This window comes from Mauremys reevesii, linkage group 9 (genome assembly GCF_016161935.1).
Source record: "Mauremys reevesii isolate NIE-2019 linkage group 9, ASM1616193v1, whole genome shotgun sequence".
Lineage (NCBI taxonomy): Eukaryota > Metazoa > Chordata > Testudines > Geoemydidae > Mauremys > Mauremys reevesii.
In genome coordinates, this window is record NC_052631.1 from 77,042,854 (window position 1) to 77,069,169 (window position 26,316).

Consider the following 26,316-nt stretch of genomic DNA (forward strand, 5'->3'; position numbering starts at 1 on the left):
GTGCTGGGTGCCCTTCCCACAGCCCCCATTGGCCTGGAGCGGCAAACCACGGTCAATGGGAGCTGTGATTGGCCGGACCTGGGAACGCGGCAGGTAAACAAACTGCCCCGGACTGCCAGGGGCTTTCCTTGAACAAGTGGCGGACCGGCTTTGAGAAGTACTGGTCTAGATAGTGACAGAAAATAGAGAGCTCACACCTTTGTTCTAGAAAGCTCAAGTTGCACTTCTATATATAATTATTACAATAAGAGAAAGCTGAGAATAAGAGATTTGGGTTGTTATATATTCCATCAGGGTTCTGCCTGGGTTTTGCCTGGATTTGGACACTCCGTGTTCATGGATTCAATGGTGATGCATGAGTCCATCCATCAGTGGCATTAGCCTTCTGCTCCACAGTCCTTCCTCCTCATAGAAGATCATTTCTGTCCTTCCAGCTGGCCACTGATGGAAAATGCCCAGCTGTGATTTCCGAGGCACTTTGTTGAGCAGGCTCAGAAAATGCACTATTGTTTCCATTAGAGGGAAGGCTGTCTGAGGCCAACTGGCAGCAAAGTAGCTGGAGAACCTTGAAAGAAAATGGCCTTAATTCTAAAAACAATGTTTTAAAAGAGAGAGAATGTGGAAAGCACATTACCACCAATTAAAGGAAACCAGATTTATTAAAACAAAAATCTTACTCACTCCCATCCCAAGTATAAAGTACGTGTGTGCTGTCTCCCAGATGTATAATACACTGGGAATGTCTTAATGCATATTAAGATGAAAAGTTGAGAGTGTTACTTTAGTGTTCCTTCCTGTGAAGTTTATTAAATGCTGTTACACTGTTAATTACATGTACTCTTATTCTCTCACAGTTTTTTGCCCCCATCAGATTTAGACTTTCTAAGCCTGAGAAGCCAAGTAAATAAAGAGAGAATTTGAAAATGTTTCTAAGACTTTATCACATAGTAAATACAAATCAGAGTTTCATCCTCATTAGTTTGTCTGAAACCTGACTCTTTAAAATGATTTAGCTGCATTTTATGAAAACTCTGATTCTCTGTAGCCAGGACATACTAGAAAGTCAGGGGATGAGTTTTTGGTGTTATCAGTATTTGGACAAATAGGTCAGTTGGATGCAGAACCCACCTCTGCAGCTCTTTTTTTTTTTTTTATCAATTGTTAAATTTCATTGATCTAGACTGCAGGCATACGCTATGGAAGGGATCTGCATTTGCAGCTCTTCACAGAGGCCGACCTCCCGAACTACCTGTAAATTATGGGAAGCCACCAAATGTGGGTAAGTAATATCCCATTAAAATATAAAGTGTTTTGGATTTTATTCATATCTTTATTAGCTTTTTCAATTGAAACTTTTGTTATTAATCCAGATGCTATTTAGGTTTTCATTTACATTTTTTTATGAGTTTCAAGACGAACTCATCCCAAAAGATTTTAATTTATTCTACAAGTGTTTTGCTTCTTCCATGAGTCTTTCATATGCTCTTGCTTTCTCATTTTTAAATCTGTGTGTGCGTGCGCGCATGCCTGTATATACATAAATTATATTGTTGCCCCTCTGCCAAGTGGTGGTGGCTGTCAGGGCCTGACTTGTTAGCATCCCTTTGGAGGAGAAATCAGTGATATGAAATCGGCATATGTTCTTGTTTGTTTAACCTATGACAATCTTTTCAACAGAGTTGGTCAGAAAGAGCATCCAGGCAATTCCTTCTTCCAGGAATCTCAGCCAAAACACCAGTGCTTGGTTCTTGGGGAACACTTCTGCCTCAAGGATTGATTAGAGAGATTAAGACAGAGCGAACTGCTTGTCACAGCTCCCTCAAAAAGAAATTGAATCACAAAACTAAGAACCCAAGCATTGTGTCAGTCTGAACAGTGCACACATGTTAAGGAAAAATAACTTGTAAAACTATGTATAATAGCACCAACTGGTTCTTCCCACCATAACTATAAGACATGTAGGCATTGAATTGTTTAAGCCCTTTTGTACATCGGAGCGCTTTATTAGATATACAGCTATACTTATATTGGTATATCTCGTGCTCCTCCTCCAGCCCGGTGAAGATGCTTTTATTCTGATATAAACATTCCTTTTGTTGGTTTAGTACAAACACCTTCCCAAGTGATTTAAAATAACAAAAGGAATGCTTATACCAATAAAATCCTAATGTGGAAACTCTTATTGTGATAGAACTACATGGAGTTACATTCATGCATTAGTCTGTGCTGAAAAAAACCTCTCTCCTGTAGACAGGAGCTAAAACTTAAACTAGGCATTGTTACAGCAAAGAAACCAGCTTGATGGCTTGCCGGGGGACAAGCAGCTGCCCTCTGCGCACACCTTTGTTATTTTATTTTTCAGATGGGCACACATGCACACTTTTGTTGTCTACTGAGGAATCTGTTTGCTGTCACCCTCACTTCTCTCAAATAGAGCAAGCTGACAAATGAAACACGGAAGATTTTTCTAAGTTTCTTTAGCATCCAGTCCAATTATTGTTTTTAATTTAAAATATTAATTTTTTTCTTTTGTCTCTTTCTTCCTGCTATCCCTGCCTTAGCCTTTTTGGAAATTTTCCCCTTCACCTTCTTAGTGGGTTTCTCTATCCTCTACCCAAAGCTAGGGTCCAAAGCTAGGACCCTCCCATCTGGGATTATTTTGATTTTCTTCATGTTGAGGATGCTTCTTTTTTGTTCCTACTGTCCCCATTCCATTTTGTGTGTTTCTGGTCTCCGTCCCAACCTTTTTCCTCCTTTATTTCCTAAAATCAATGTTTGAGAATGAAACTAACAACTTACTTAGTTCAACATTGTTACTGAAACCCCATCAATGTCACTCTGCACAAGGTGTGTGTTATATAAGTAACAGAATGACAGAATAGTAGTAATAATGAGACAAGGCCGTAAGGTGATATCTTCTATTGGACCAACTTCTGTTGGTGGGAGAGAGAGAGAGATGCTTTCAAGTTTACACTTGAAGAAGAGCTCTGTGTAAACTCAAAAGCTTCTGTCTCTCACCAACAGAAGTTGGTCCAATAGAAGATATCACCTCATGGCCTTGTCTCTCTAATATCCTGACAAATAATATGCAAGGCCGTGAGGTGATATCTTCTATTGGACCAACTTCTGTTGGTGAGAGACAGAAGCTTTCGAGTTTACACAGAGCTCTTCTTCAAGTGTAAACTTGAAAGCATCTCTCTCTCTCTCCCACCAACAGAAGTTGGTCCAATAGAAGATATCACCTCACGGCCTTGTCTCTCTAATATCCTTACAAATAATATGCAACAATATAACATTTGTAAATTTTCCTTCTGTTGGCTAATAACCAGGGGCGGCTCTAGAAATTTTGCCACCCCAAGCAGGGCAGGCAGGCTGCCTCCGGCGGCGTGCCTGCAGACGGTCCACTGGTCCCACGGCTTCGGCGGACCTCCCGCAGGCGTGCTGCCCCAAGCACGTGCTTGGCGTGGTGGGGCCTGGAGCTGCGGTGGCCCTGCTAATAACTCATGTGTGGTCCTGATAGGTCACAAAGGGATTATGGCTTTGTATTACATGATTACTTCTCTCCATTTATTCTTTTAAACTAGCCTAGTAATGATAAAGCAACAGTTTGTTAATGGACTGTTAATGGGTCTGACCTTAATCATTAATATACAACTCTTATTGATGGAAATAGAAGTAATACATATGTAAAGGCTTCTGGATCACAACCTTAATTAGGTTTCAGAGTAGCAGCCGTGTTAGTCTGTATCCGCAAAAAGAACAGGAGTACTTGTGGCACCTTAAAGACTAACAAATTTATTTTAGCATGAGCTTTCGTGAGCTACAGCTCACTTCTTCGGCTTCATCCGAAGAAGTGAGCTGTAGCTCATGAAAGCTCATGCTAAAATAAATTTGTTTGGCTGAATCACCTAATTAAGACTATCAAAATACAGCTGGTTTTGGATAATTTGTATTACCATTTGTTAATTATAGTTAGGCTCAAAAGTTTGATCTGTTTTCTTCATGGCTGTTATGTCAAAGAGCTATATGTTACCTCTGTGACATAACAGTTGTAAAATGACTTTACAGTGGTAAAGAGTAGAATAGTTTTCTGGTTTTTTGCATCCTTACTGCTTCATCTCTTGTCACTTCTGAAACCTCCAAGATAAAACTGTGATGGTAGAAGCAGCTGTTATTAATATTTATACAATAAATTCAAATGTACATATGTATGGTTACAACTTAAACGGTCTTTTCTGCTTTCCATATGTATGCATAACTGCTGTTAGGTGAGACAGGAAACTTAGTGTACAGGTATATGTAAAAAACACACTCCCTAAAACTTGATTATAGTTGAACTATATGGTCATTTTGGGATATGATTTCACAACAAATCCTACTCCCATTTCTGAACTGTTTTCTGAATTCTCCTCTTGTGTATATAATAGGTTGTCTTGGGTATGATAGGCTGTAAGGTTTTTAAAGATGTCCAATTGTATGTTCGTTAAGTACCAAGCAAACTTATAATGCTGTACTCGGAGCATTCATTGAGTAATCTGCCATTCTTAATATTTAAATAGTTAAAAAACTTGTTGCTTAGAAGGCAAGATAAGTGTTACATACTTTGTAGAATGGGTTGAATTCGGTAAACAAGCAGGTTAATATTTAAACTAGAAATGTTAAGCTCCTGACTGCCGCTGACAGGTGGAGATGCTGCAGAATAAACATTTCATCTTAAAATTAACAAATTCTCCTTTCCCTCCACATCCCCTTATTTTTTAACACACACACACTTGAGAAGAGCCTTCCAAATATGAACTCATGTATTTCGGTCTTAGACAGCTGGAAACAGCTCAAAGTGAATGGGGTACTTCACAGATCTTATACATAAGAAGTTAAAGCAACATAAGGGTTCAGAATTAAGTGTCAAGTTTCTAGTAACATAGGCACAATTGTTTTGTTTATGAAATTGTGGTTGTGCATACAAATGATTTACACTTGAAGATTAGATAAATAAGCAAAGGGCAGAAATAGCAGGTGTAAAAGCGTACGATATCATTTTCCCCTCAGTGAGTAATGCTGACTTCACTAGTAACTTAACTAAGGACTCAATTATGCAAAAATTTACTAACTGATATGATGCTACTTCTATGGGAGTGCTCATGGTTATCTCCTCATCCTTAAGTTGTGTGCTGCACAGCACCTAGATCCTTTCCCTCCAGGTCAGGGGATTTGTGGGGAGTGAGGAAAGTTTGGGAATGATACAGATCATTTCTTCCCCCTCCAACAAATACAAACACTCAGACTACAACTAGGAGAGCTTGGGGAGGGAATGCAGTAAGAGTACTGGTATGTAGTGCAGTTGTGTGCTCATACATAGACAGTGTGTGTTAGGAAACTCTTTGGGACAGGAGAAGGATGTGTCTGGGGAAACTACCAGCTACAGGAATCATGCTGCCAGACCCTAGATAGGGGCTTATACCACAGGGATGTGGAGTTTCCTTGCTTATTCTCTGAGACCTGTGCTGATGTCCTCTCCCCCACTAACAGAATAACTGGGATGAAATTTCCATGAGGACAACCTCATAGATATAAATGCTGTTTAGTCTGCTCCTTCAGGAGTGGGAAATTGAGGCCACCTTTGTGCCATCACAACTGGGAGGTGGAGAGGGAGTTGTGAACTTTCTAGGGCTCCTGGGGGAATTATGGTGGAGAGAGGGTTGGGAGTTCTAACAGCCCTTCGGTGGGTGGCACAAACCTACTCCTAGGCACCTGTTACATCTTGCAGGAGACAGGTGTCCTTTGTGCAGACATAAGGAGGCAGGCAGGCTTCCCTTCTCTGTCCCGTGTTAGAACTGTTCTTAAAAAAGTTAGTGCTGAGAGTATAGATCAGTAACTTAAGGGTGAACATTACGTAATCACTGTAGGTAGTACAAAAAAAATTAAACCAGAAAATTCATAGTTTATCAATATACAAGAAACACAACTGTATGTATGGAAATTCATTGTTAAGACATCCAAACTACCTTAAGTCTGCCCACATAGCAGTGCTCTGAGAAAATCAGAAACTCTGAAGATTTACCTATCCATAAAAAAAGAACTTTGTCATATCAGTGACTATGAAGGCTAAAATGTTCTATTCTTACAGTAGCTGTTCCAAGTTCAGCTCCTTTTTTTGGCCATATGCAGTCCACAAAAATATTTTACAAATATTTCACTATAAAAGTAGTGTGCTGAAGGCAATTATTCCCCAACTCAGAGCCCAATTCCCCCATGTGTGTGGTTCCTAGTCTCTTTACTAAATCAGGCCTTCTGATTGTGCTAGCTAGCCATGCAGGTTTCATGTCTCCATATAAAACTCCATATGCCCAGATTATGAAATTATAGTGCTTACATGAAAAGAGCAAATACTAATGTGGTGACAAGGCACCACACCTAGTATTGGAGACATGTATATATGGTGCTAACATTGGCGTTAATGTTCTGTGGCTCATGTTTTCAGTTCTCCACCCATAAGGAAGGGATCTAAAGTAGTTCAAGCATTTGTACAATTGAGCAACTGTTTCTATATTTTCAGATTTTTGTGTTTCAACCGTTAACTCTCAATTTCTTGAGTGTTTTTTTTATTGCATTTTATTTAAATAACATGCTTGTTGGGAATTTTACACATAAATTACTAATATGTGTTCATGGCTTGGACTCTAGTTTAAGTATTTTTGTCTAGTAATTGGAGTAATGTAAGAATGTGTGTGTATATTGTGACAAAGTTCCTCCTCTACTCTGATGGGTCCTGTGCTTATTGGCAGATTTGCTCACCTCAGTGATCTTCCCCACAGTCTGGGTCAACTCCTCCTGTGTCTGATCCAGAGTTGGGAGGTTTGGGGGGGAACCCGGGCCCGCCCTCTACTCCAGGTTCCAGCCCAGGGCCCTGTGGATTGCAGCTGTCTATAGTGCCTCCTGTAACAGCTGCATGACAGCTACAACTCCTTGGGCTACTTCCCCACAGCCTCCTCCAAACACCCTTCTTTATCCTCACCACAGGACCTTCCTCCTGGTGTCTGATAACGCTTGAACTCCTTTGTCCTCCAGCAGCACCTTGTGCCTCTTGCTCCCAGCTCCTCAGACACACTTCCTCTCCTCTGGTTCCCCCCCTGCTTGACTGGAGTGAGCTCCTTTTTAAACCCAGGTGCCTTGATTAGCCTGCCTTGATTGGCTGCAGGTGATCTAATCAGCCTGTCTGCCTTAACTGGTTCTAACAGGTTCCTGATTACTCTAGTGCAGCTCCTGCTCTGGTCACTCAGGGAACAGAAAACTACTCATCCAGTGACCAGTATCTTTGCCCTCGACCAGACTCCTCTACCCCACTGGTCTGGGTCTGTCACAATATCTATTCATTGAGTAGGTTGAACTAGCTGTCAGGGAAAGCAGGAGAACAGCCACACCTAAAGCATGCTCCTCTAGTTTATAGGCAGATTTTTCAGATGGAAAGTTCATCCAAAGTTAATGCTGTTCCTTGATAAGGTGAGGAGGGTTAATATACTGTGTGGATCAGGGAATTTAGGTCGGCACAGCCACAGAGCTAGCTGTGCTGCTATTGGGTGGGAGAGGAGAGCTAGGACATTCAACAGGTGGGTTGGCTTCCCCTTGGGATGTCCCAACATCTATGAGTTGGAATTATAAATTCTCCATGGATCTACAAGCTTCATGTACAAGGGAAGCTGCATTCTGGATTCCTTCTCTGAGAGACAAATCCTCTCCTTCCTGAGGGGAGAATAACTCAGGTTATCTGTGGCATCAAACAATTGATATTTTTGGGAGCATGGATCTTAATGTGTAATGAATATTATGGCTGCAAATGGCAGTAGATAACCAGATGATTTGCTGGCACCTATATGTCCAAGTGATGAATCATTTAAGCAGCTAGAAATTAAGCTCTTGCCCAAGAACAACACTCTAAGGAAGCACTTTTTTTTTTTAAAGGGTGAACTGGATGTGCTTGTGTTCTGTCCATCATGCCATCTGCAGTTAGAGCGAGCCCATCCTATGAGGGGGTGCTATGTGGAAATGCAGTTTAAAAAGGTCCTCCAAGGATAAATAATTGTGGTCAGATAGACTATTTGGCTGCTGTTATGCCCAATGTAGCATGAAGTAAAGCAACTAGTGAAAGATGTTGCTAAAATTTCTTAGGGCTGGTATGTTGCTAATTCTCTGTGTGGGAATCCCAGTTTTAAAGCTTTAGGCATTGTGAGCACAATAACATCATTGTACTAAAGGAACCAGCCTTCAGAAAGGCTTTTTGGAGAGTGTGTGTTTGTGCATGCATGCAATTCCTTCTTGTATCTAAACTTGTTTTAATCTTCCACTGAAAGATGTGAGAGCTGGGATTGTGTATTTTTTGTTTGCAATTTATCTGAAAACAGTAATTCACTGAAATATAAGAATATAGAAAACCAATTGCAGCCTAATTTGTGTGTGTGTGTGTGTGTTATGCATGTGTTAATGTTGGCTGCTTTTTTAAAAAATGGGAATCCAGTGTGCGAACACTTCAAATTTGCTAACCATCTTCTTTTTGCTTAATGGTACAATAATACTTGATATTTCTTTAGCACTTTCTATTCAAAGATATCCAATCACTCTACAAACATGAATATATTTAAGTTTTATAATCATCCCCTTAAAGTCGGGAAGTAATAGTATCTCCATTTTACACATGGAGGAAGTGGAAGCAGAGAGAAGTTAAAGGGGCTTTCACATGGTCAAGGTGTGAGCCAATTGCAAACCTGAGAATAAACCTAGGATTCTAAGCGGGGAGATAGATGCCAGATTGCCATTGACTTTCAGTTGGAGTTCAGCACCTCACTGCTGTTTATGTCTTTAAAAATTTCCCTGATGTTGTATATAGCAAATGTGGAGGAGGGGAGGGGCGGGTGCTAACATTTTCAAAATAAGTCACATAGATGCTTTTAAGCTAAAATTTTCAACAAAATAAACCATGTACTACTTTGCTTAAAATAGGGTTTCTGGTGTATTTAATTTTAAGATGAATAACACAGTGAGAAAAGGGTTGTGGAATTTATAGTAGAGGGAAGATAGTGTTTTTTAGCATATTTTGACATGTATGTGAACCTTCCTGGTTCATGCTACTATTAAATCTTTTAAACATTTATGTTCCAAAAACAAAACTCTGGTGCAAAGCTGTTTGAAATTGCTAAAAGGCAAATACGTTGTTGCCTATCATATTTATTTACAAAACCTAAGCACTGAAAAGCAAGGAAGAGTGGTCGAGGTTAAAGGACTACACCTTTATACTGTTATGACTGTGTGCACACTAGGGGGTTGTACTGCTTTGACTATACAGGTTTAGAAACTGATCTAGTTAAAATAGTACAAAAACTGTGTGTAGGCAAGCCCTTCCTATGTATGTACAGAACCTAGCGCAATAGAACCTCTATGCACTACTGTAGTAATGGGGAAAAAAGATACATGAATAGTTAAGGACATAATTCTTACACTGCCTACATAATAAACACAATGTTCTCAGGTACAGTTAAATGGAAAATATCAGTTAATATTTTGGCATAGTACTAACTGTTTCCTGAGAAGAAAGTTGAATATGTATTTTAATAGGTAAAGTGTAAGTTGATGGATGGTAAAATTATGTTACTTATATTGTGGACTTGTATTTGAAGCTGATCACTGTGTGTAATGTGCACTTACTATAGATAAATCTGAAATACAACGAATACCATTTTTCATCACTAATGTCAAAACACTACTCATCTGGAGTTGTGTCTGTTATGAAATAAATATTTCTTTATACTTGAAAACAATGTTTTAGTTGTCTGGGCAGTTTCTTTATTACCTTGCTTCTATGTGCTTGGGATTTGTAAATGATGTGATAGGTGTGTATATATATTGTTGAATGTAGTGTTTTTGTAGCTGTGTTGGTCCCAGAACGTGTAGAGAGACAAGGTGGATGAGGAATATCTTTTATTGGACCGTCTAGTCAGTTGGCAACCTTACTTGGCTTCTGAAATAATGTCGTCCCCCCATCTCTCCCCCGTTTCATAAAAATCCTTCATAATCTTTTGTGTATGTAGTTAAAGGATGATAAAATTAAAACAAATTATAAATGAGACAAACAGTTCACCAGATTATTAAACTAAAGGAGTGAGAGGCGCTAATAGTGGCTATAGAGGAGACCTTCGTCCTTCAACGTTCAGTTGATAAGATAAGCTTAAATTAATAGGCTATGTCTAGGTTGCAATTAAAAACTCATGCAGGCTCATAGGGCTCATGTTAAGGGGAGGTTTCACTGCAGTGTAGACATTTGGGCTTGGGCTGGAGCTTGGGCTCTGGCAGCCTACCACCTTGCAGTGTCCTAGAGCTCGGCTCTATCCTGCACCCGAACATCTACACTGCAATTAAACAGTCCCTTAGCATGAGCCAGCTGATACAGGCCAGCCATGGGTTTTTAATTGCATTGTAGACCATAGATTCCAAGGCTGGAAGGGACCGCTGTGATCATCTAGTCTGACTTCCTATATAATACAGGCCTTAAACTCCCCCAAAATAATTAGTAGAGCATATCTTTTAGAAAAAACATACAATCTTGATTTTAAAAATTGTCAGTGATGGCGAATTCACCTCAGCCCTTGGTAAATTTGTTCCACTGGTTAATTAAAGTCACTGTTAAAAATGTGTGTGTCTTATTTCCAATCTGATTTTTTCTAGCTTTAACTTCCAGCCATTGGATCATGTTATGCCTTTCTCTGGTAGTTTGAAAACCCATTGTCAAATATTCATTTCCCGTGTAAATACTTATAGACTATAATCAAGTCACCTCCTAAGCTCCTTGAGGCTGTCACTGTAAGGCATGCTTTCTAATCCATTAATTATTTTCATGGCTGTTCTCTGAACCCTCTCCAGTTTATCTATATCATTCTTGAATTGTGAGTAGAACTGGACATAGTATTCTAGCAGTAGTCACACCATTACCAAAATACAGAGGTAAAATAACCTCTCTACTTTTACTTGAGCTGTTGGGAGCTCTTTACAAAGCCAAAGCCATGTATGCACAACAAAACCCTATCGATGCTGTGATAACCAGACCTTTAGCTGGTGTAAGTTTGCCTATGCTGATAGACACCAATTGAGTATCTGGTCCTGAATGTTGGTCTAAAAAATATACTGAAAACAATAGGAAGTAAGCACCAAACCCAGGATTGGAACTCTGATCACTGTTTGGTTGTGCAGTCAGTGCCTGTTCTATTAGGCCACAGTGCTTCCCAGCCAAGTCACTCACCCTCTTATTCCTTAGTTACCTCATCTGGAAGGGGGGGAAAAGCCTAATAATAGTGTTTTTAATTTATTTAGCATGTTATGTAAATAGAACTTGTGGTACTCTACCAAAGTGTTGTTAGTTGGTCTAAAAAAAGATTTTAAGTAATTTTGTGTGAGAGGCCCTGAGCTAGGGCAGTGGCTCCCAACCTTTCCAGACTACTGTACCCCTCTCAGGTGTCTGATTTGTCTTGCATACCTCAAGTTTCAACGTATTTAAATAACTACTTGCTCACAAAATCAGACATAAAAATACAAAAGTGTCGCTGCACACTGTTACTGAAAAATTGCTGACTTTCTCATTTTTACCATATAATTATAAAATAAATCAATTGGAATATAAATATTGTACCTACATTTCAGTGTATACTACATGAAACAGTATAAACAAGTCATTGTCTATATGAAATTTTAGTTTGTACTGACTTTACTAATGTTTTTTATGTAGCCTGTTGTAACACTAGGCAAACTAGTTGTAAAACTAGGCAGGGGACTGGACTCTATGACCTCTCAAGGTCCCTTCCAGTCCTAGAATCTATGAATCTATGAAATATCCCTGATGAATTGGATGTATCCCCTGAAAGACCTCTGAATATCTCTAGGGGTACGTGTACCTCTGGTTGAGAACCACTGATCTAGGGAATAGGCTGTGGGGCTAATGTTTCTTAGATCAGGACTATGTTCCCAGTTGCACCACAGATTTCCCATGTCTTTTTTTTTTTTTTTTTTCCAAGTCACTTAGGGAAACTTAGCAACAGAGATTCCATCTGGAAAATGGCCCTGTACTCCTTCTCTGTAGGCTGTGGGGAATGTATGTGAAGAAGCCATTTCATTGGGTCCTAGAGGTAGCTCTTTTCACTTGTGAAAAGTAGTCCAAGCCTGTTCAGAGGGTAATCATAAGTATTCTCTATCACCATATTCTTTTATTCTCCATCACGTACTTCAATTACATCAAATCATAACTTATTTTTAAATAACGGCACCCCCTTTGAAAATTGCTTCTTACTACTGTTTTAATTTTGTGTTAAAAGTGATTTATTGAATGTGGAAGCAGCAAAGAATCCTGTGGCACCTTATAGACTAACAGACGTTTTGCAGCATGAGCTTTCGTGGGTGAATACCCACTTCTTCGGATGCAAGCACTTCTTCTGCTTGCATCCGAAGAAGTGGGTATTCACCCATGAAAGCTCATGCTGCAAAACGTCTGTTAGTCTATAAGGTGCCACAGGATTCTTTGCTGCTTCTACAGAACCAGACTAACACGGCTACCCCTCTGATTATTGAATGTGGTAATTTTAAAAATTAAAAATAGGAGCATCCATTTTGCTTCAAGGTGGTAGCTTCTTAAAATGTGCGAGAGATACATTGTAAGTGCTCCCGTTTGCACGTGTATAAAGATCACTTTTGCACTCTTTATTGACCTTCAGGAATTTTTCTCTTATCTACAGAATGTAAGTTAAGGGTTGGGAAATTCTCCCTGTGTTTGTTGCTTTAGTGTTGTTCATTTTTATTGATGAATTACATGTTGACTTGCCTACGGCGTTAAACACAGATGCTTCATTTTTTACCATTGACCCTTTCTTATTCTTCTCAGAAAGCCAATGGTGTTGATACAACTGAAAATTTATCTTAAGTTCCTCCTTCCAGTTCTTCACTTTTCATTTATCTGGGTTTGATTTTGTTCATCCTTGTTTCTCTTTGATATTTCTATATGATTAAAATATCTGATTTAATTTTTGCTTAATAACACAACTAAGCTGTTTCTTAGAAGGATGGTTAAATATGAGAAGCATAGAAAGGATTGTAGTTATGGTCTGTAGCTCCCCCTCCTCCCCCCCGTGGTCTGATTAAAAAGACACTGAGTTTATTTTTATTTTTTTGCCTTAATTTTTGCCAGTGTGAGCTGCTGTTCTTATTATTTGCATTGGCATAACCCTTGGAGGCCTCAATCACGATTGGGTTTCCATAGTACTAGGTGATGTACAGATATATGTAAGAAATGGGAGAGTCAGTCTTAAAAAGCTGTGGAATCATAGTTTCCTACTAAATGTGATATATTTAAATTAAAATCCAGGCCAAACAAGGTCTTAGGAGATGATTATGTATTTTTTTTTCCCCCAGTAAATATAATTTCTGCCAAGCAATTAACTGGATATGGACGCTTCAACCATTTATTCCCATCATCCAACTATCAACATATGAAGATGCACAAGAGGATTCTGGGGCACTTATCATCAGTATATTGTGTGGCATTTGACCGCAGTGGGAGACGAATTTTCACAGTGAGTTTAAAAATTGTAATATCTTGGATCACGGAATGTTTGTGTTTGTTATTTTTTTCCCTTGATGCCCTAAACATGTCTTCATGGCTTACAAAGAATGAACTTTGTCGTTGAGGAAGAAATAAAAACAAAGGTTATGAAAGGCTTAGAAATTCAACTCTTTCTGCACTACACCTCCCAGAATTTCCACCTTCCCAAGCGCAAAGTCTGTGTAGTATACTTGTTTTGTCTTTGTATTTTTTAGAACAGCTCACCGCATCAGTGGACAGGCAACTGAAACTATTAGTCAACTATCCACTTCCCCACATAGAACTATAGGAGTTGTTTACAGCTCAAAGCTCTGTGATTTGTATCAATAAATATGTGTTATGTTTATAAGCTTTCTTGCTCAGTGGTGTCAGATTCCTGTGATATTCTGGGGTTTGGAAATACTTCAGATGCGTCTTACTTGAGTGAGTCTGGTTTGTTTTTAAACCGTTCACAAAAGTCCCTCACTAGCCTGCATTTTGCTAAGCTACACACTTTGAAAAACTAGCAGTCTTTCCCTTATCTCTTATTAAAAACTAGATAGCAGATGCTGTAGTGAGGTCTCTTATTACTAAAGTTTCATTATTAAGATTATCTAGCTTCTTTAAAAAATAAAAACTACTCTCATACATTTATTAGCATACTATGAAGTATAAAAAATAAAACTAAACTGCAGCTGTCAAAATAAGTGAACAAAATATATTTGTGATGTTATTCCTTGCCTTTTATTGTGTGTATTCACTTACTAATTCACAAGAGTTGCTAACTCACAGTTTATCTTGCAGCTGTAAATCTGAATTTGTGAGGTTTTTATTGTACTTCCATGTTCAAAGTCAGCTTTTTCCCCCACTGTAGAAAAAACATATACATTATCAATACAAACCCTTCTGTTTTTATTTTAATCTTCTTTCTCTTTTCTGCCTGTATTCCCAGCAGCAGTTACATGTTGTCATGTAACACATCTATCTCTGAAATTTTATTCACTTAAGTGGAATTAAATGTAGATCCCCATTACACTTCACATTATATTCAATTGTGCTAGTATATTGGGTTACACTTTAAAAAATGTACTGGCAAGATTCTTTCCTGTGCTGAGCAGAGCTTTGGGGAGGCAGAACCACAGACTTGGATCCAAAACAGTAATGTCCAGCAGAGAATTCCCCTGCACCAGGGGACTTTTCTGATGGGTATTAGTGTCTAGATTATGCTATCTGAGTGGTGTACAGGGCCATAAACTCTGAGCCCTAAGTTTTGGTTGTGTTACAGTTTCTATTACAGGGTTGTTGGTTATTTTGAGTGTAAAGTCAAGTCTTGTAGTCAGTATAATATGTAATGGTATTTGTTTAATCTGGGTAAAAAGGTGTTTAACAAATTCAGTATACCTGGGATTCACTGTACATGTCAGAAGGATGAAAAAGAAGAGAAATCCTATTCACACTACCTTAATGACCAAATTCAGTCCTGATGAGCAGCTTTTTCTCCATTAGCTTTCATGGAACTACACCTGCTTCTGCTAGGACTGCATTGGGCCATTATTTTGAAGTGTGTATGTGTCTTATGTGTCATATAGGGTGATGTGGTTTGGATAAAGGCTTCATTGGCATGAGATTGGGATGGCTATGTCATTCCTGGATGGTGAGGCCATGAGCATGTTGTGTTGTCATAAAACCTTTTCTAGCACACAACACTAACCTATATTAATCTCTTTAAAAGAGTTTTTGAAACATGTTGTGGCTTGGTTTTTTTGTATCATTGCATCTCTAAATCTTGGTGCCTCAATTATTACTAGTCCAATTATACTCAATTCAGGGGGAGCCAGAGAACCATTTTAAAACCAAAAACCACCTCCCAACCTTAAATGCTTTTCTGTATATTAAAATGTTATGATTTTAAAGTCCACAGCTTCTATCAGAACTAGAAGTGAGTGCTGGAATCTCCTCTTTTAAGTTTTGAAGCTCTTTTTCTACTGTTTGGAGGTGTGTGCAATATTGTTGGTCCTGTTTACAGAAGAGCTGAATGACCATCGCTCCAGCTAGTCAGTGTAAGCTGTAGGTGTTCCATGACATTGTTGTGTATCAAAAAACTATCAGAGGTTCAGGGCTGAGTCTTATCCCAAGACCTTGGTTGGTGTAATTTGGTTGGAGAAATTCCACATTTGAAGTTTCATTTAAAAATATTGAAGGTATACGAAATGTCTCACAGGTTGGAATGTTAGATAATAAATCCTGGTAGGGATGGATTCTTGATCAGAGATCCCCTTAGATAAATGTATTTATTACATAGCTCTGAAACTTCATGTGGGTCTTTAGTCTGTCAGATACGGATCATTTCCACAAATGTGATGTGTATATGATTTTATTATATAGAATAAAATGATTGAAAATATATGTGGTAGGTTCCTATATATACCTCAGTTATTGCTGACCTGATCATATTGCAGAAGGTAATATTAACATTAGTAGTCTTCCCTCTGTGTTCCATGTTGAGATATTTTTGTCATTTTAAGAAATATTTAAAGTCCTGATCCTGCAAAGGCATCCACGAGCTTAGACTCTTATGTTCGTTGGAGCCCTCTTGTAGTCATTTCTTGCAGTCATGGCCCAGCGACTGTTGTTTTGTTTTGGATTCTCATCTGTCTAAAATATATAGAAATATCATTGCCTAATCTTTGTATTTGTGTAATATTAGGGCTCAGATGATTGTTTGGTGAAAATTTGGGCTACAGATGACGGTCGTCTGCTCTCAACATTGCGAGGACACTCGGCTGAAATTTCTGACATGGCTGTTAACTATGAAAACACATTGCTGGCTGCAGGCAGCTGTGATAAGGTAGTCAGAGTATGGTGTCTTCGAACCTGTGCACCAGTTGCAGTGCTGCAGGGCCATTCAGCTTCCATTACGTCCATACAGGTAAGGGTTAACACTTGCTCCAGATTCCCAAGTGTCTTTTAAAATGGTGGGGAAGGGTGTGGAGTAGCAGTGGGAAGCAGACCTCTTTCACATCTAAGTCAGCAGTTCAGATCTGCCTCAGCTTGAGAGTGACCTAAAGTTGTTGCCATGTAACCACTTTTCTGTGGTTTGTGTAAAATCCATTGATTGGTGTAGTTCCTAGTGATCAGGTATCTCAAAGGCTGTCATCACAACTGTCACCCTTTTGGCAGTCTGCACAGAGGGCTGTAACTAAATGGACGCTCCTAGAGGTTTATTTACTTTTTCAAAAAATATCTGTTTGCTAAAAGCTTTTTATTGCAGATCACTTGCATTTGATTTGCATATATCTTAATCTGAACTTCAGGAAGCTGTGCTGGAAACTGTGGCATATGTAGACAGAGGGCAGTATAACTGCAGTGGTGTGGCACATGCAAGTGCGGATAAGGGGCAGAACTGAAATAGCATGGTCACTGTGTGCAAACTGCTCTGGTAGTACTTGCACTGTTACATCCTCCGTTACGTTACCAGCAGTTCCATTCTATAGTGGCAGCGTAGTCTGTAATAGCTGATGAAATCATGTTACATTGTTGTAGTTGGCACCATGTTTAAACCAAGTTCAAACACAGTTCCCTAATATGGGAGGAGGCACAGTGCAGACTGAGCCTTATGCTACTGGGTTATAAATGGAAACAACTAATTTACACTGATACAATTTCATGTAGGTGGATGTTGAAAGGAGCACATAAATATGAACACATAATTTGAAAACTGGAATTCATTCAGGAGTTTATTCATTAACTGTTGGATGTTTCAGAACTCTGTGTCCAAAGAGAGTCAGTTTTTTACTTCTGAGTCAATGGTTTTCATTTAAAATATTTGACTTTTTTCACCATGCTATAATGAATCATAAAATGTGTAGCTCCTTTGGAGGTTTACATACGTGTACAGAATGCAAAAACTGGTTGTAATAGCTTTCTGTGACATTCTTATACAAGTTTACCATTTCTGTAAAGAATGTGTGCTGTTTTAAATTGGTTTTATTGTTTATAAGCAGAGCTTAAGCAATTTACGAGATACTTAGTTTCAAGAGCATTAAACTTCCTATCCAGACTGTCTCCAAAGACAAACCTGTGGCCACAGGGTGACACCTTGGTGAAAAGTATCATTCCCTCTATTCTTCTCCTTCTCCCCAAAAACCAAACAAACCCCCAAAACCAACCTGCTGGGAAGTGGGAGGGTGCTCAAATTCCTGCCAGGGTGCTATCCTGGATCATACTGGATCCGGTGTCCAGTTTTCTATCAGTCTCTGCCAACGTGTGTCAGATAAATCTCACCTGCTGGAAAGGAGGAGCATTCTCTCACCTTGTTTTGTAAGAAAGGAAGGTCTAGGCTACTCTTACCTTCTCCCGACCTCCTAGCTTCTGAGTGCCTTCACTACTCAAAACATACACATGCTCCACTTCCTTTGTTTGATTTTTATGAAAGATTAAATTTTGGAGCAATGTGTGTTTAGTCTTTTTTTTACAGTCAGAGAAAGTTCATACTGTCAGTGGCAAGTAGATTCTTTTCATAAGATACCTGTATTTAAGAGGGCAGGGAAGTCAGCTGATTTAACTGCCATAACTGTATTTTTAGTTTTCTCCAGCAAGAAAAGGAGTAACCCGATACCTCACTTCTACTGGTGCTGATGGAGCAATCTGTTTCTGGCAGTGGCATGCCAATACAATTAAATTTAAGTAAGCTCATTTTGGTGTTTATAATCATTCAGTTAAAGAAGCAATTTATGTTAACTTATTTTAGAAAGTGTTGAAGCGTGTGGAACCAGAGAGGGGGCAGTGAGATGTGTGTAGAGAAAAGGTGTGCATTCTTTTTGGGGTAGATAAATGAAAAGAGAGCAGTTTCCCTTGCTGTTTATTCCTTTGCCTGGTTGACACGATGCTTTCAATGAAGAACTCAATCTGCAATTCCCCAGTGCCCGATTGCCATACTGCTCTTTGGGACAGTGTGGAGTGTGAGAAGCGGCGAGGTGGGGTAGCCACATAAGCCTTTGCAGCTATCTTAGGGGGTGTGCTTTCTCCTCGTGTGCTGGGACTTCCACGGGACTGCAAAGGATTGGTCCCTGAGTTCTTTGCTCTATGCTTCGCAAGCCATAGTTTTGTGGGATGTTTTCCTCACTTTTAGGCCCAAGGTCTGTATGTTTAGGCCCAAATTCTTCTCTAAAATGTGCAGGAATGCAAATTCCATTGACTTTAATTGGAGATGTGCACCTCTTTATACAGAATTTCATCCCTAAAAAGTATGGGCTTGATGATATGCTACAGGCTGGTGACTTGTCAGTTTCTATTTTAAGTGTTTGGCTTGTTGACTATAAACAAAGAAATTTAAAAGGGTTAAAAGACCTTTTTAACTCTTAAAAGTAGAAAGCATGAGTTACTTTTTTATTAAATATCAGAGGGGTAGCCGTGTTAGTCTGGATCTGTAAAAGCAGCAGAGTCCTGTGGCACCTTATAGACTAACAGACATATTGGAGCATGAGCTTTCATGGGTGAATACCCACTTTGTCGGAATACATGCATCCGACGAAGTGGGTATTCACCCACAAAAGCTCATGCTCCAATACGACTATTAGTCTATAAGATGCCACAGGACTCTTTGCTTTTTTATTAATCTGATTTTAAGGGTATCTAGCTGATGGCAAACTTCAAGTTACAAATTCTGTAATAAAAGAACTTAAACTGGAAACACTGACCTTAATTTTAACCACAGAGTTACTCTGATACTGCTCTTCTTAGGGGACATGAAGATAAGGTCATTAAATTAAAATTGTCATGTTATTTTCTTGCATTTAGGGATCGCCCTGTGAAATTTGCTGAGAGATCCAGGCCTGGGGTTCAGATATCTTGTTCATCTTTCAGCTCCGGTATGTATAGAAGTCAAGAAATAGCGCTTCAGAGAGAGAGAGAGAGAGAGAGTGTGTGTACATATAAAAAAAATGAAGGTTAGCTTTAAAACAATCTCTGGTCCTCTGTAGCTACTGAAAAATAATGAAGACAATATATCTGGGAATAGATTGATATTCTATAGAAGAAAGTTTGCTAATGATCTGGAGATTTTTTGGGGGGAAACAAAGTGATTTAAATTAAATATTCAGTGGCAATTTGTACATTTAAATTGGCTAATTCTTCAGTAGGAAAGATGATTAGCTTAATTTTTCCCTTATGTGGAAAGTGGGGGTGGAAATCTATAATTGGGAAGCATTACTTTTTCATATGGTCAAATCACAAAGTCCATATTTAGAAATAACACCTATTGACTTCAGAGGGAATTTTGCTTCAGCATGGTGGCTGGTAGAAAAGAAACTCCATTTCCTTTTAAATTTATCTTAATATTAAACTCTTTATTGCAGTATAATGTAAAGGAATTAATATTTAGATCCGGTCTGTGACATTGGTAGTGTTATAAAACTGTGAGTCAAACTCTAACTCATTCCTGGATAAGGGTCCAGGGTTTTCTAATTTATTTATTTAGTTATTTATTTTTATAAATAAGATTTGTTTCCAAACTGAGAAGTCATGTTGTTCACAGCCTGTATTTCCTGCCACTGTTGTGTTCATGGCTTTGTCCAACATTTTGTGGTTCAAAAGAAAACATATTTTTTTTACCTTCCTTTCCCTTTTTTAAATCTTTATACTTTTAAAGAGCATTCTATGAACTTGAAATTGGATAGAAAACAGTTTGATATTGAAAAGATCACGTGTGTTCCCTATAATAGATATCATAGGCAGAGCTGGGAGCACTGCCTACTATTATGGTAGTCTGACACTTCCCATTATAAGATCCTATTTTATTTTTCTGTTGCTTATAACTTCGCTAAATTTTAAATTTTGTGTCCTTGGGTGTTTTTAAATTTCAGCCAACATAATTAATCCGTTTCTCAGAATGAGACTGGGGAAAAATACAGTATTTTGCCCATGTAAAAAAAATTCTGGTGACTTTTTTTTGTTGAAAAGCTCTCTCATGCCCCTCCATAATTTGGAGCGCAGACTTGAAATTTAGCAGTGGTGTGGCCTCTGTGTCAGAGCTGTTCCTTTTCCTATCCCTGTGAAAATCTGCCCAAATTTGGCCAAATCTGGGGGGGAAAGTACATGATTTAGTTAATTAGACTGTGTCATCATGCAGATGCTCAAGGTGCTGAATTAAAGTTGTACAGGCCTCCTTAACTTGGGCATTTCCTAACTTTTGGGTCCTTGACTTTGCATCCTGAATAATGTTCTTTTGACATTTTTTGTGGTTAATAGTTTGTCATGTAGCATAGATGATATTGTAGATTATAAGTAACAAAACTAATCCCCAAGTGTCAGGGACTTGGTTCAATAACACTTCAGTCACAGGGCCATTTTTTGTGGTAATGTATGTTTTCTTGTCACGCTGTGTCTTTCAAGATATAAAGTCTGTTTCCCTGTTTTGATCCAGCCTTGTGGTCTGCAAGAGAGAAGATATCTTGTTGTGGTACTTAACTACAGAGTGAAACAAAATCATTTACCTGTAATTATCTTTATGTGAAATTGCTAGCCTGTTTCAGGTCCACACTAACTGTGCCTTCCCCCCCATGAAAGTTAGGATTTCAGAAATCACTAGAGCACTTTCACTGTCACAAGTCAGGCATCCCGTACTGAATAATGACTCTCTGTGTGACACTGTCATCGGAGAACAATCATTACAGGAAAATAGTTTATGCTGTCAGGCCCTGATTCAACAAGCATGTGAAGTCACTTCAATAAGAATTTGCTTAAGTCCTAAGTGTTTTACTAAATTTGGGCCTAGAGATTTGCAAACCATTCTTTGCCTTTTATTTCTGTGTATTGGTCAGGCTGATAGAACTGCGGTAGACTTGCTGTAACTGAATGCTGTATTTTGAAATGTTATCCTTGTTTGTTCAGTAACAGGTCCAGTAATTTTAACCCTTCTTTAGCAGTAAGGAGATACTTGAAGTGTAAATGGTCTCAGAAGGTGCAGATCAGGGAAACATTTAAGCCAAGATTAAATATTTATGAACAAGTTTAATTCGACTGAAAATCCTCAATTTAAAACTGTGAATTATGCTGCTCTAGCAGTAACACCATGCTCACAAAGTTTTTAGTTCCTTTAGTGGCTTTTCTTCTCACAGAAAATACTGTCTTTCTCAGGTGGCATGTTCATTGCAACAGGTAGCACTGACCATGTGATAAGAATATATTATTTGGGCTTGGAATCGCCAGAGAAAATTGCTGAGTTAGAGTCCCATACGGTAAGAGCTGAAAGAGACATCAAATCTCTTTCCATTTTTAACTCACCTTGGGTATTTAGGTTTGGTCTTGTAAATCCTGTTGGACCAATTTTCTGTCTATCTTTGGTGATGGGGGCCGTATAAGTACCTTAGTATCTGAGCACATGACAATCTTTAATGTATTTATCTTTACAACAAACATATGAGGTAGGGAAGTGCTATTGAACGAACAAACCTGCCAGGGATGTTAATACTTATCCTGCTGGGGGCTGGATTAGAAGATCTCTCGAGGTCTGTTCCAGTCCTGTTATTCTGTTCTATGATTCTATTATTCCCATCTTACAGATGGGGACCTGAGGCACAGAAAGGCAAAGTGACCTGCCCAGGGTCGCACGGGAGGTCAGTGGCAAAGCAGAAAACCAAACCTGGACCCCCTATGCTAGTGCCTCAGCTACCTGACTACACCCTCACCCCTTCATTTTATTTTTAAGTATCTGACTTTAATATTGATATAGATCAGAAACGCCTGTAATGAGAGAGAACAAGTGTTCTGGTTTTAGGGTGTGAAATCAAACAGAGCATACAAGTGTGGTTTCATTTTGAAACAAAAAGATTAATGAGAATCCTTTTTTATTTCATGTTTTAACAAAGAGCATTTTTTTGAAAAATGTTTTAAATATCAGTCTGCCTTTAACGAAGTTATGAGTCTCAGTGGCTTTTGTTATAACTAATGAATTTCTCAATTTTGATGAAGGCTGATGGAAATTGCTAAACCCAGCATTAGAACATTTCTTAATACCCGTTTGATATGGAGCCCTGGCAGTGTGCTTAGTGGTTGGACAGCGCATGTTAACATCACATGTTCTCTATATGGTTACTGCTCTTTGCTTTATAGCCTCAACCTTGCCCCTCTTAACTCTACAAACTGCTGTCAGCATGTTCCTGAAAGGATGAAACATCAGGGACTTGTTCAGGATAAATCTTCATTATTATTTTTCTTTTAATTATAGTCATCCAGTCGGAACAGAATCAAAACCATATGATTAAAATAAGCAGTCAGGAATGGTGAATAATAAGAGGCACATGGCCAACATGTTATGTGAGCAATCCATAAGCTGACTCTTGTTTGCATGAAATAATCAAAAATATGAATTGTGAACAAATTTGTAATAATGTGTCTAGCTGAACAATTCAAAAATTGTTCTAACTCCTGGTTGAAATTTGAGGAATAAATTGATCTCACATCCTGAAATAATCGATCCCAAAACACCAGCAACCGTTATGGCTTTGAACTAAAATACAGTATTCCCCAGCCTCCTTGGGAGTTGGCACTCACTGGGCCTACGTAGCTGAGAAAGGCTCTGGTCCTAGCAATGCCCCAGTTATTGTGAGTTCATAAAATATACAGGCTCCCAGCCTTGATTCCACCTAATGCTCATGGCAGTATAGCTATATCAACACATCTGGGAGTGTGTGATGTGACAAATATACATCTTTTGCAGCACACCCCCTCACAAGAATAGGTGGGAGTTTAGCAGCGAGATTGTGATTTCCTAAGCCGGTTTCCTTCCCAGGCTGCTCCAATGGCAGTACAATAACTACTACTTACTAGTGGTATAGGTCATAATGTCTAGTAATATTTGTTTCTGGAAATTTAACTCGAAATATTTTTACTTCTGTCTTCTGAAATTCTATAAGATCCAATTTGACTAGTTTAAAAAAAAACTAAAAAGACTTGCAGACTTACAAAATGCTTTCTGCTCTGTTTGTTTGTTTGTTTTTTAGGACAAAGTAGTTGCAGTTCAGTTCTGTAACAATGGTGACAGGTAAGCATGTATTCTGGGCTTTTTCCAGTATGACTTCTTGTTGTTGTTTGGAAAATTAAATACAACAACTTTTTGAGAAAGTCTTTTGTTTTATAACAGTAGTCATACTTTACACAGGGTCCTCTCATTTTAATTGACTTCTCCAAGGTTATATAGCGAGCCAGTGGCAGACCTGAGTCTGGATTCCATGTCTCCTAGTGTAACCACTGCTTCTGGGGAATTCTGCACCAAAAAATTAATTAAAAATTCTGCACACAGTATTTAAAAATTCTGCATATTTTGTCATAACAACTCAATTTAGTCATGCCAGTTTCAGTTATTTTGGTAATTTATTTCAAAATACCTGTCAGCAAGTATGTCTGCAACAATATAGACAACAAAAAAGATTCCCCCAGGAGTAGAGAGTTAAAGAAACCTCTACGACTGCCCAAGTCCCGTTTCTCTGTTATTCTTTTGTCAGGTGCCTCTGTCTGGGTGTGTCACGTGCCAGTGGGGCACATCTTAGGGGAAAACTCTGTGCCTCCAGTCTTTTAGTCAATTCTCATTTTTTCACCCTGCTGTCATAGGATTACTATATTTCAAGTTCCCAAATAATGGAAGCTGCCTGGGGGAAGGGGAGTTGGAGGAGGGATATGTTTTGGGGATGCTGGAGGGTGTATTTGGGGGTGCAGGAGGGGTCTGTGTACTGGGAGAGGATATTTGGGGGATGCTGGAGGGGGCTGCGTGGGGCTCCCCAGACCAGAAGCCTGCGCACGCACACATCCCTCCTGAGCTCACCTGAAGGCTCCGCTCTGCATAGCTTCATTACTGTCCTGCCAGGGGAAATGGTGCAGCCCTGCCCTTCCTCACTCTTTGCCAGAGCTGGGTCTCCGAGGCCCACTCCCGTCCCCGGGCAGATGAGGATCAAGCCTGGCAGCCAGAGCGTGCAGAGCCGCAGGGCTCCATTCCTGCGAGGCCAGGTGCTCCGCTCACTGCAAGCTGGGGAGCCTGGCTCTCCTGGGTCCAGTGGCCCCTAGTAGTGGCCAGCAGTTATGCATCACCGATTCTGTGGGGAAAAATTAAATTCTGTGCAGAATATTATTTCTGTGCAAATTCTGCATTGCGCGGTGGCACGGAATTCCCTCAGGAGTAAACCACTAAAAATAGTAAGTTCTTTTTTTTTATGGTTTTAGAAAAAACAAATCAGGTGCTCAGTTCCATATCCTTATTTCTGTTTAGTAGACTTGTACTCCACAAGTAGCGTTATTGAGTACAGTGGGATTACATAAAACAATAAGAATGGGCATGCTGGGTCAGAACAACAGTCTATCTAGTGCAGTATCCTGTCTTCTGACAGTGGCTGGTTCCAGATGCTTCAGAAGGAATGAACAGAACTGGGCAATTATCAAATGATCCATCCCCTGTCATCCAGTTCCAGCTTTTGGCAGTCTGAAGTTTAGGGATACCCAGAAGAATGGATTGTGTCCCTGAGCAGCTTGGCTAATAGACATTAATGGACCTATCCTTCATGAACTTATCCATTTCTCTCTCTCTCTTTTTTTTTTTTTTTTTTAAAAACCCAGTTGAACTTTTGGCCTTCACCACATCCCCTGGCAAATAATTCCACAGCTTGACTGTGCATTGTGTGAAGAAATGTTTCCTTACGTTTGTTTTAAACCTACTGCCTGTTAATTTCATTGGGTGACGCCTGGTTCTTGTATTTTGTGAAGGGGTAAATAACACTTCTCTGTTCACTTTCTCCACATCATGCATGATTTTATAAATCTCTATCACATCCCCTCCACCCCCCGGAGTCATCTCTTTTCTAAGATGAACATCATACTCATGGAACGTGGTACTATTCCACGTGACTAAGGGTATTGGAATCTGGCCATAAATGAAAGATTAACAAAAATGGTAGAATTATCATGGATACACAGGTTACCCAGCAAGTACACTTGACATCATGCTTTAGAGGATTGTGATGCTGCAAAGTGCTTAGCACCCTCAGTCTTCGTTGAGTTTAACAGGAATTGAGGATTCTAAGCATCTCATGGGAGGTGTTCCATGCCTTATAGGATTAGGTTCACATTGAGTGACAGGTCTGTATTTTTTTAATTCTAGTAGGACCAACTGTGCCAGTAAGCCTAGGTTTCTGTACATCTCCTAACATTAATAACTTTTCAGCTGGAAATTGCATCAGGTTAAAACATGGCATCTAGATTGTCAGCTCTGTGGCTTTAGTCACATTAGAGCAAGTTTTTAAAAATATGCAAGTTGTGAGGGTTTTGTTTGCTTTAGTGCAGACTAATACCCTTAGAGCAGTGGTTCTTAACCTGGGGGTGCGAGATGCCCTTTCTGGGAGTGCGAGACATGTCAGTTTTTTTAGACGGTAAATCATCAAAAACACAAATTAAGTTCAGGCACGTCAGTTCAACTACTTTGTTTCCTCAAACCTTTGTATTTATTAACATTATACATTTTTTTAACAATTACTGTAATATACAAACAAAACATATATCTAGGTTTAAAGAACTGACCTACTTCAATGATTTTTTATAAGAGGTGCGAGAACATGTTTTGCAAACCAAAGAGGTGCAGGCTGCAGTAAAAGTTAAGAACCACTGCCTTAGAGCAACAAGGTTTCTTACAGAAAGCAGGATCAGTGCTTCCTGGAACTCCAGAG

General features: G+C 39.2%; 1 protein-coding gene across 6 annotated transcripts in view; it reads left to right on the top strand.

Moving 5' to 3' along the window:
* Positions 1-26,316, top strand: part of BRWD3 (bromodomain and WD repeat domain containing 3) — an 89,088-nt gene that overhangs the window by 10,014 nt on the left and 52,758 nt on the right. For 4 of the 6 annotated variants that reach the window (XM_039488407.1, XM_039488409.1, XM_039488410.1 and 1 more), the window contains exons 6-12: positions 1,181-1,279; positions 13,441-13,601; positions 16,317-16,538; positions 18,195-18,295; positions 19,409-19,479; positions 21,746-21,846; positions 23,611-23,651. In XM_039488407.1, coding sequence (XP_039344341.1) covers positions 1,181-1,279; positions 13,441-13,601; positions 16,317-16,538; positions 18,195-18,295; positions 19,409-19,479; positions 21,746-21,846; positions 23,611-23,651 — 796 coding nt within the window. Of the gene's footprint in view, positions 1-1,180; positions 1,280-7,685; positions 7,761-13,440; positions 13,602-16,316; positions 16,539-18,194; positions 18,296-19,408; positions 19,480-21,745; positions 21,847-23,610; positions 23,652-26,316 lie in introns of those variants that run through there. The other 2 variants (XM_039488411.1, XR_005584655.1) reach the window with 2 other exon arrangements.